Source organism: Melanerpes formicivorus, unplaced genomic scaffold (assembly GCF_026170545.1).
Source record: "Melanerpes formicivorus ecotype bairdi unplaced genomic scaffold, bMelFor1.0.p_v2 SCAF_43, whole genome shotgun sequence".
Taxonomy (NCBI): domain Eukaryota; kingdom Metazoa; phylum Chordata; class Aves; order Piciformes; family Picidae; genus Melanerpes; species Melanerpes formicivorus.
The window spans coordinates 4,099,826-4,111,461 of NW_027142395.1; the positions used below are offsets into that span (position 1 = coordinate 4,099,826).

General features: G+C 38.7%; 1 protein-coding gene across 2 annotated transcripts in view; it reads left to right on the top strand.

The window, feature by feature from the left end:
* CAMKMT (calmodulin-lysine N-methyltransferase) overlaps nucleotides 1–11,636 on the top strand; it is a 256,296-nt gene that overhangs the window by 235,549 nt on the left and 9,111 nt on the right. For both annotated transcript variants that reach the window (XR_010989820.1, XM_068158873.1), the window contains exon 9: nucleotides 5,529–5,592. Coding sequence is in view for 1 of the 2 variants with exons in the window: in XM_068158873.1 (XP_068014974.1) it covers nucleotides 5,529–5,592 (64 nt within the window). In the remaining variant the exon portion in view is untranslated. The remainder of the gene's footprint in view (nucleotides 1–5,528; nucleotides 5,593–11,636) is intronic.

The following is an 11,636-nucleotide window of genomic DNA, read 5'->3' on the forward strand; positions in this document are numbered from 1 at the left end:
ACAGATGAAGTTAATGCTGGACAGGATTAGATCAGATTAAGTATGAAAGTCAGATCAGAGTGCTGGCGGACATGAGCAGGAGGGCAGCAGTCTTCTCGGAGGCTTAGACAAGGCTCACATATGGATGTTCTCCAGATTATGTGGGTGAAGCAAGGTCTTGCCAAGAGATTTAGAGTTAAATTTGTTCTTCACACAAATATCAAAACAACCTGGCTGTGCCATCTCTTGTGTTGTTGATACTCACACCATGTCATCCTATTTGTGCTGGGAGGACAGCAGAGTAAGACTTAAGTTATGTTTTTCAGTAATATTCTTGCCTAATACTTCTCCCAGTCTGTTTGGAAATAGTGTAGTTTCTTCAGGAAACAAAGAATCAAACATGACAGGTAAAATACATAATGCATTTGTAATCCCTGCATTTTGTACATTATTTTGAAGCACTTAAGATGCAGGTAAGTGTATAAATATTTATAGATTTCTAAAAAATAAATAGAAATGTGCAGATCAGTTCCAGCCATGTGTTCTTATTCACAAATTGTCTCTATCCTTGCAAAGCACCCATATATATAGTTTAATAAGCATGAAAATCCCTTTGTTGTTTGTTTCTTTTAGAAATCATTATTTTAGTTACGGACACTAGCTTTTCTGGCACATGAAAAGGCTGACAAAAAGAACTGTTCCATGCTTTATCCAACTCAAATTTTCATGTTCATGTGTTTCTCTTTTGAGATACAGAACAGGTGTTAGAACTGTTAGTAGGATTTTTGCTCTCTGAATCTTTTGGACTGCCATTGAAAGGAAAAGAAAAAACAAACCTTTTCTTGTAGCTCCTCGACTGGAACCTGAAGTATGCAATGATAAAAACAGATAGAATACATTGCATTTAGTTTAGTACAATCATATACTTCATTGTCAGTCAATAAATCTGAGATTAGAACAGAGAACTAGAAAGCAAAAACTCTGAGTTCAAATATTAGGTGCATAGATAAATTTTTATCTATTTCCTGTGAGAATGATATAGTCTGATGCTCTGAATAGCTAACCAGTGGTACTGCTTGATCCTATTTATATTAAAACAAGCTCTATTCATAAGCATATTCCAAATCCACATGGAGGTTCAAGTAAAAATGTACATGATTACAACAAGCTGCGATATGTTTATATTCATATGTTTACTGTCAGACTTTCATAGACCTTGTGTGCAGGAGTGGAAAATAAGTTATTTCCCAGTACAGACAGTCTATTAGTTAACAGCTAAATTTAGTAGCTCAACTAGATTATAAAATAAATAAAAGGCAAACTCTGAAAGCTAGTCATTATTTAAACACTCAGAATTTTGACAATAAAAATAGTTTCGTGGTTCAGCAGTTCTGAAATAACCTGTAAAATGTCAACTATGAGATAAAAATAAGGAAAAAATAAAATCTTGGTGAGTCCACACCTGGGAGAAGGAAACAGCAAAAAATAGTACTGAAATAATGGAATCTTTAAAGCATATCCACCCACATCATATTTTTAAAGTGGAATATTAAGGCCAGGTGAGGCCTGTCAGAACGTTAGACTTTGAGTTGAGCTACACTTGTGGCTGTAGAGTCATGCTAGTCCTGGAATGGTAAGAGTGAGTATGAATAGAGAGGGAAAAATAGCAGGTGCCAAACCCAAACGTCATGAAAGCTGCAAATTTCTGGTTATTTAAGAAGCATATATTCCTTTTTTTTTTTTATTAAAAACAAAACAAACATGTGCTGAGATTTTTTTCATCCAAGGAGAGAGTCAAGGCCAGCATGACTGAACCAACAGAAAAATCTTTCTTTTTCATTCTTGTGAAACAGGTTTTCACAAATAATTTTAATGTAGAGACAATATAAGGTCTAGATTCCCCATATCATTCTGTGAATTTAAAATATCTCACTTTACTGACCTTGCCTACAATCTTGAGGTTTGGCACATGCATATCTATTTGCACAGCAGAGGCCAGGAAAGATATCCCCCATTACTTTCACTGCTGAGATTTTTGCTCAAGTCCTGGGGAGCTGTGGCTTTGCCAGGAATGTAGAACGGAGCTGAAAGTGTTCATTAAATATCTTAAAATATGTCAATTTTGTTTCTGTTAGTGTATGCCATTTAATATAAGGAAAGCTTTTTAGGAATTCAGTAAGATCTCTGTCCTGCTTCAGTTAAAAAATTTATTGGGTTTTTTTAAGCCTGATTTCTTGCACACACTTGCAAGTGAGTTGGAATCTGACAGCACGGAAGCAAGGGTTTTTCAGCTGATGTCAGCCATATAGTTCTAGGCAAACAAAAAGATAAATGGCCCTTGGATTTATGAATATAGTCATGTCTGAAGTACACTTGTAAAGTAACCTCTTTTTCCAATTCCAAAGTATGAAAAAAGAAAAATAACTTCACATTATAGCCTACAAAGTGCATTCCCCCTGTTGCAAGGCACAAGACAAAAGGATATCACCATGAAGCAAACTGAGAATGTATTTTGGGGTTTTTTTTGTTTCCTTGTGACATGCTATTACTTCCATGTAGTTTTGTTATAAACTTCTGTGTGATTGTTTGTTTTAATGGTAATTTTAAAAAAGAAAGCAACCAACCAACAACAAAAAAAATAGTAGAGAAATTACAATCCTGCCTTCCTATTCATCCAGATTTCGCAGGTTAAGAGCACTGCCTAAACAAAGGCCAGATCATCAGCTGTTTTGTTACCTCTCTACTTCTGTGATCTGGAACTTCTTTAGTGGCCTGAGAAAACCTTGCTATTCCCTAAAACCTTGCTATTCCTGTCCTGAGCTACTGCTTTCACAGGATCATTACTGCATAAACATGAGCCCTTAGCACCAAAGTAGTGGTGAGCTAAACCAAATTTGAATTCAGGTGTGAGAACTGGGTGCAAATGGCTTAAAACAAGACATTATTTAATTTCACTGAGGTGTTGTGAGTTTTAAAAGATTCTCTTGGGTACATTTGCACTATGCTGTGATAATATTTAGTCAGACAAATTCTACTGTTAAGAGAAATAGCATGACTAAATCTCCTTGCATGGGCCAAATCCTGTGCTGGCCCTATCTGCAGTGCAGATTATCTAATGACTTCTTCAGGATTTTCCTCATTCAAGGCTTCTTCTGACTGAGGCAGGGAGGATAGAGGTGTTCCCTGGAATCATTGCACTGCATTGACTTTGCTTCCAGCCTTCCCTTCTCCTGAGTATGTGGCTTACTAAGCAACAGACTGGAAATCACAATATTGGAATGTATTTCTGAGACAGGCATTTTGGAAGGCAGGACCCCATCTCTGGAGTCATTCCAAACTCACCTGGGCAACATTCTGTGCACCTTCTCCGACAGGGTGGTGGGACACTAGTCCCAGAGGTCCCTTCCAACCCTTACTCTGTGATGCTTTGACAGCTTGAGAGCAAAGGCAGGGCAACTGTTCTAGGTTAACTGGGTTTCCTAATATAAGGCTAAGAATCTTCTTCCCATACCACCAAAATATCAATTGGGGTTGGACAGAAAAGGTGTCATTGAAGTTGTGTGATCTAGCAGATCATGTGACCATTTTAAGTGCTCAGATACTTTTTTCTGGTGAACAGAGGCCTGTGCTTCTTTCATTGTAAAGGAATAAGACTTACAGCAGCAGTTGTACCCCTATCTTATGCAGGTCCATGGGAAACGAATTTTAGCACTGATAAGCTGCCCCAAAATTGTGTTTCCACTACACTGCTTTCAAAAATAAAAGTATTGTAAGTACATTTTTAATTTGGAATGCACTTCTGTCTGCATATGAGCTCAGCAACTCTTAGGTTGCTTGTGATGCTTCCTGTTGAACGAAGTCATTTTTAGCGATTTTTTTGGAAGGTGACTCCTGCACTGTATTCTGCCTCTTCTGTAGTTGACCAAGTTCCTGACGTTTCAATGAATTAAATTTAAACAAGCATTTTTCCAAAAAGGTTCTCCCAGTAATGTTAATTAAGCCTGAGGGTCAGCCCTCATGCCAATTGCTAAAGTTACATTTTCCTATGGGTAGGCTGTCAGAGAAATTGCTAGCTGGTACTTTAATATCTTGAGAAGAAATTCAAAAGGTCGTATTTCTACACTGAAATGTTCTTTGAAGAAATGCAAGGATACCCAGTCTACCATATTTTCTCAACAGTGTGAGGTCCTGGCAGGTTCTGCTGCAGAAATTCGATCCCTGGCAAGTTTTCTGATAGTTTTGGTTTTTTTTCCTGAGCAGCAAAAATGCACAACGCTTACACAACTGCTTGATGCTGTGGTCTATAACATTGTATTTTTGGTAGCTATGCAGTGTTTTTATCTGCACATATTCTGTTCTTGGTGACTGGCATCTGGTTGGCAGACTACTTTTTCTCTTCAGTATTTTCATATATTCTTGTTTTCATGCATTCTTTATCCTCTTGTAGAAATTTCTAAACCAGAAAAAACAACAGCAAAACAAACCACCACTATATCTCCTCAGAAAGAGAAAAGGACATTACGACAAAAAAATCACACTAGACAAAATGCCATGTAGTGTGGAACTGCAGCTTGATCCAGGCTCGTATGCAGTTTTGTTACAGAGAAAACACAAAAAATAATGAAGAAAAATCCCATTATTTGTGGCCTGCTTGATGGAGTTTCTTATCTGAATCACCAATATAAATGCAGCTCATGTTAGTAAGGAGTGAAAGGCATCAGTTGCTATCTGATGGTTGTTCACTAACCACTGTAAATACACTCACATCCACAGTAACTGCATGTCCACAAATATCTAGTCAGGAGTGATTGGCACCCTGGTTGCCACTATTAGTATATACATTAAGGTACTGAGGGGCATGAAGAATGAATTATCCCCACAAATCATGAGGTAATCACGCCAAAATAGGGCTGAGCATGTTGGCAACATTGCATGGGAAAATTGACTCTGCTGCTATCCTTGCAGGACCCATGCTGGAGATGAAGGATTTCATTCTTGAGAGAAGACAACTCTGTATGATCTGAGTCATTCTATTTTCACAGTGTTTGAGGGAGAGAGGAGGTGGGGGCTTGTAAGTCTTTATAGGGATAGACAGACAGATAGATAGATAGATCAAATATGCGTAAGTAATAATGAATTAGTGCCACAACTATGAAGGTAAAAGAAAAGCAAACAAACAAAACGCTAACAGCCTTAACAGTATTGCCTGAAATACAATAGGAAACAGTTAAAAAGACTCCACACACACCCCTTCTATAGAAAAACACGTCTAATGATCCTTATTTCTGATATGGTTGTCTTTTAATAGCTAGCATATGTGATTTGTGAATTTCAGCTGTCTAATCCTACTGATATTTTAGCTTTGGTTTATTTGGGTTTATGTGTTTTCTAATATTTAAAAATAACTGAACCGGACAGAAATGTCGACCACAGCTTCTCTTTTACAGCGTTGTGTAAACATACGTAATTAGCCTTGTGCTTATCTGCATTAGTATCATTAGAATTGAAAACCCATTTTAATCTGGATTCTGCTCTCTTCTCAATGTCAGCCTGTTTCTGGACCGGTACAGAGCTAGCCTTGTTGATGCAATAAAGAGATTACTCCAGCCCAGTGTAAGTATGTTTCTATTTTCTCCTGAACACTGGATTCAGAATAATTAGTCTGTGCACAATGATTGAGAGAGTAATGGAATGGCAGGATTAATGTCATGTAATACTTTAATACTTATTATGTCCAACTTCAATTGAGTCTTCTAATCTATCAGATTCTTTCCTAATCATAAACTAGGAAACTTCTTATTCTTGGCCTTCTGATAAGGAACACAGTGGGTAGTAAAATAAATGAAACTGCTTCAAAGATAGCATGAGATTATTTTTATCAAAGCGTTTCTCAAGTATTTTCCTTTGATAATAATGTCTTCATATTAAAGTAAAAGTACGATATTGAAAGTTTTTATGTTGGCTTCTGTCATATGTAATCCCTTCAATTGTAACCTTTGTCACTGTGTGTTTATTTGTTATGGAAGATTTTTTCTTTTCTTTTCTCATCTGTTTATATAAAGTGAACAAAACCCTTACAACTATATTGTAGCCTAAAACTCTTTTTTTTCCAGTAAGCCAGCCCTGTGGTTACATTTTATACCTTAGAACATAATGAAATCAAGCTCTTCATAAAATGCTTGTGTGTTCTGTGTGTCACTGATGAATATTTTACCTATCCAAATCCATTAGGCTGTTAAATCAGACACCTACAGACAAGCAAAGGTGGCATGTGCATATACTTATATCCAACAAATGATCTTGAATCTTTAGAAAATAAATTTAAAAGAAGATCATAAAAAAGAGAATATTAAAAAAACCAAAAAGTGAAATAATTGCTATAAACAGGAATTTGAAACAAAAAATTACCTTCCATGCTTAACACACAGTAAGGCCTTCCAGTAAGGCAAAATTTCCATTAAAAAAAGGAATTCATGTTAGCAATACCTTCTCCAAACTTTATTTGAAAATTGCATTGTAGTCTTTGTGTCAGAGATTTTCCCTGCAAAAGGAATTGAAGACCAAAGCGTGCGAAGGCTTACAAATCCAAGTCATTTTAGTCATGTAAGTAATCCCATTCTTTGCTAAGAGTGATCAGGTTTCTATTCTTGGTTCGATCATAGACTTTCCTGAGTGACCTGAGGCAAATTACTTAAGACCGAATTATTTTAATGAGCTCTGGGGCAGGGCTGCCAGGAAGACAGGAGAAACACAGTCACCCCACGGGAAAGGTTACCCAGATATTCCTGCTAGTGGCAGCAAGGGGAGACAAAACAGCTCCTGCTCAGAATGATATATTCTGACTGTCATGATGTACCATCATTTGTCAGGGTGCAATAATTTTTGAGGACAAAGGTGATCTGGAACACAAAGCCTATCTCAGTTTAAAGAAAAAAAAAAAAGGAGAGAAAAAAAAAGAACTTTTTTTCAGCCCAGATCATGTCCATAGTGTGGCCAGCAGGAGAAGGGAAGTCATTCTGCCCCTATACTCAGCACTGGTTAGGCCACACCTTGAGTCCTGCCCCTCAGTTTAAGAAAGATGTTGACTTGCTGGAACGTGTCCAGAGAAGGGCAACAAAGCTGGGGAGAGGCCTTGAGCACAAGCTCTATGAGGAGAGGCTGAGGGAGCTGGGGTTGTTTAGCCTGGAGAAGAGGAGGCTCAGGGGAGACCTTATTGCTCTCTACAATTACCTGAAGGGAGGTTGTAGCCAGAAGGGGGTTGGTCTCTTCTCCCAGGCAACCAGCACCAGAACAAGAGGACACAGTCTCGAACTGCTCCAGGGGAAGTTTAGGCTGGAGGTGAGGAGAAACTTCTTCCCCAGAAAGAGTTGTTGGCCATTGGAATGTGCTGCCCAGGGAGGTGGTGGAGTCACTGTCCCTGGAGGTGTTCAAGATTGGATTGGACATGGCACTTTGTGCCATGGTTAATTAGTCATGAGGTCTCGGGTGACAGGTTGGACTTGATCTCAAAGGTCTTTTCCAACCTTATTGATTCTGTGTTTCTATGTCCACACCCTCAGGTAGCTCCATAGGCCATTGTACTTGTTCCATAAATGGACACTGGAGGAGGAGAGAAGTATGGGTGTCGGCGACAGAAGACAGAGTCAATACAAATGACCAATATGATCTAGTATTGTTCGTTCACTAAGGGATCTTCCGCAGCTTATGTAGACTTGGAGAGCATCGTTGGCATAGCTTCATTGGTTCCCCACGAGTGACCGCACATCGTACTATTATAGATTATTGGTCAAACTACTAATAACACACGAGGTTGTTGATGCAGGTGCACGTCCTGTTATTCCAAGACAACTCTCTGTGTTTATAGCCACCAGTACCCTGCCCTAGTTACAGTGCTGCAGGCACAGCACTGCTCTGCCAAACCACTAGCTACCTCTGCACCTATGCTAAGCATGGCCTACCTCCATGTCTGGCCCTAAGCTTATACTGCCAGATTGCTCACACTGCTTATTGCTACCATTGCCACATATGGGTATGTTTTCATGCTTTGAAACACCTTAATTAAAGCATCCACTCACTGAAGATCCCAAGAGAAGATGCAACTACCTGTGGGTAGTTATTCTTTTTACTGTTCTTTTTAGCTTGTGTAAATCTAAGCATGATATCTGGGGAAACATTACTAAATGGCAGTATACTTGGGCTTTTGAAGGAAAAATACATTAATAGTGAATTCATTTGCCAGTTACAATAGTTAAGAATAGTTTATGGCCATTAGTTTATGCCCAGTCTAAGGCATAAACTCCTTTAAGTTCACTCTTCTATATTGTCTCAATTTTAGAAGTCACATTTGCTTGTTGATAATCCTTTGCCAAATTGATAGAGGAACGATCTAGATGAAGGACATCTTTCAAATGTAACTGGGATACAACTAGGATAGAAGAGTTTATGGAAAATACTAGTCGGTACAAACAAAAGGAAAAGTGGAGAAAATAGAAAATACCAGATATCCTTAACAAAACTGTCATAAAGAGGAAATTCAGTACAGGTAATATATTCTTACTGTTAGTTTAAAAATAGATCAATGTCTCTCCTCTTCCATTAAGGATGTTATTTGTGACTATTAGAAACCTTATGGCACAGAATGATGGGTTCTAGGTAACTTTTTGTTTTCCTGGAAACAGGGCCCTGGTGATTTCAGTCATCTGATGCATAGTATGGCCCCATGGCAATTGTATGGACAGAGGAAGAAAGGACCAGAAATTCACACAGGCAGAAATTAACAGGTCACAGAGTTACTGTGGGCTGAAATTTCTATTTGAATTTGTTACAAAGGCAAATGTCACTTGTAAACCAATTCCAAGAATTAGGCACTGAAATTCTACATCAAACAAGTTTATCTTGAATGGTTATATTTTATTCTTCTTATAAGCAAGCTACTTGATTTGCCAACACTTAATTTTAGATTTTCCTATCATTAAAAGGTCCTTTCAATTCCAGTCTCAGAATAAGCACTTGCTTATTTGCATATTTCCCTAACTAAGAACATTTTTATGGAGGTTTTGATTTTTCTGTGTTCTATCACTTCCAAATCCCAATGAAGTCAATGGGATGCTAATGAAGCATGGTTAATACTAGCAAATAAGACTGCATTTAATAATTATTGATGAGTAAACTTAGTCATAATTCTGTCCAAAATGTGAACATCTGTCCCATTAGCTTACTGCAGCATTGTAGTGATACTTCAAACTATTGTAACTGACATTTTCCTCTGCGCTTTGTTCACAAGTGTTTTCATAGCTGAGGAAAGGCCACTGTGAACTTTAAGCTTCATCCTAAACTGGGAAGCACTTTTGAAGTACGATTAGAATAGAATAGAATTAACCAGGTTGGAAAAGACATTCAAGATCATTGAGTCCAACCTATCACCCAACATCATCGAATCAACTAAACCATGGCACCAAGTACCTCATCCAATTTCTTCTTAAACACCCCCAGTGATGGTGACTCCACCATCTCCCTGGGCAGCTCATTCCAATGTCCAATCTCTCTTTCTGTGAAGAACAATTGAACAATCTGGGGTTGTCCATCACATGTGGATCCAAGCCACTGGTTTAATTTTTTTATTGTACAGCAAACAAGATATGAAGAACATTTTAAAATTAGAAATGTGAATGCAGCCCACACAGGTTGGAGAATCACAGAGATGAGACAATTAATAAGAAAGTGTTTTAAACACAGGTTATGACAGACCAGAATTGACCACAGTACCTCCACAGTACTTTATAATGAATTTATTATGAATTTTTCAGTCTGGTTTTAAAATATATTTTATACCATAGAATCATAGAATCAACCAGGTTGGAAAAGACCTCGGAGATCTCAACTTATTACCCAACTGGTGCTGGTTGACTGGGAGAAGAGACCAACCCCCACCTGGCTACAACCTCCCTTCAGGTAGTTGGAGACAGCAAGAAGGTCTCCCCTGAGCCTCCTCATCTCCAGGCTAAGCAACCCCAGCTCCCTCAGCCTCTCCTTATAGAGCTTGTGCTCCAGACCTCTCATCAGCCTCGTTGCCCTTCTCTGGACACGTCTGAAGTAGTCTACAGGGTATGAGGCAGAGTGACCACAAGGACTGCTGAGACTAAACAGAAATCTGTAAGGCGGTGCTGTTGCTTCCTCATCAAAGCTGCTGGATCAGTGACCATTGTAGGGTGTGCAGCCTCCAGCAGTCTCCATTCAGGAGGTTTAGCCATGTGTGAAGTCCCTGTGTGAATTGTGTGATCAGTAAGCCCTGGGTGGGGGCCATGTTCTCTGTTATAGTGACCTGTCTGTGAAGCTGCCTATAAAATTAGGGACTCTATAAGAGTCTCATCCTTCTCCTCACCCTTAGGAAGCATCTCTGCAGAACATTCTGGGGAGCATGGCTGGCAGCAGGGGGAGGATGATTCTCAGCTGAAGGCTCCCTTTGCTGTCTACTTCTGTCTGATGACATTAAAGCACGCCAGTGATGTGAGGGAGCTGACTGTGAATTTCATCCTGGGTTGAGCCTATATTCAGTCCTAGCATGTACAGAAGCAATTCCAGTGCCTTCAGTGAGAGTTATACCCCTTTGCACCTCACATTTAGCCACAGAATTAAAGTTCTAGCTTAAAGTTCCCATGAGAAAGATGAGCATGAAAATCCCTGTCTCACAGAGGCATCATGAGAATAAATACAGTGCTGTAGTGCTAATGACTGTAATCTTTTTTAAGTGCACGAGTACCATAAATACTGAGAGAATTTTTGTGGCTGCCTCGCTGTGTGTTGTCTCAGTGTATGTGGGCATGAGCTGTAACACGCAGGTTAGTTCCCTGACCTCCTCACTAAGTATCTGTGCCAGCATTGTAACGTTCCAGAGTTTGTAATTCTCTCTTCTGATCACTTTGTGTCCTGTGGTATACCAGAATGTATTCTGTCAGGCCAAATATCCTTCTACATCACCTAATAATTTCATAATTTCTTTAGATCCCTAAAAATATTTTTTGTCTCTTCAGATGACTACAGCACCATAAAAAATAGTCTTCACTCTTGTTAATATAGAAGATAAATACAAGAACTCACAGGAAACTCTTTGGCTCTCCTCAGTGTAATGTGATGTTGGCTGGTATTAACCTTTGTTTACAGCTCTCCAACCAGTTTTCCTTCCATGTGACACAGCACAGGATTCAGTCGATTAGAATTAATTTTGCAAATGTGGTTTGAAGAGATGCTATATCAAGCAGGTTTGGGGGTTTGGCTAGTATTTTTCACAGAGTCTTTATAAAATCTATCAGTTCAAGGCACAGTCATTTTTGCTTTCTTAAATACAGAAGGTTAAACAAAAATAATAGCTCATTAACCATAATGTGTTGCCTGGACTTCATCAATTACCTGATACCATCCTCTAGATTTACTGTGGAAGAGCATTAAGTCCTGTTTGAAATGCAATTTAGCAATTTAAGGTAAAATTTGGCTGCTCTGCTCAGGCAGTTTAAAATATCTTTTAAAAATTAATGATTGGCCTCCCATTTTGCCTTGTTTACACTGTTGTAATTCCGCTGACAGCAAGTGGGAGGTACTCTTCTATGTGTGAAAGTGAAGGAAGAAAATCATTATTTACAGTCTGCGTGGTCTTGAGCTAA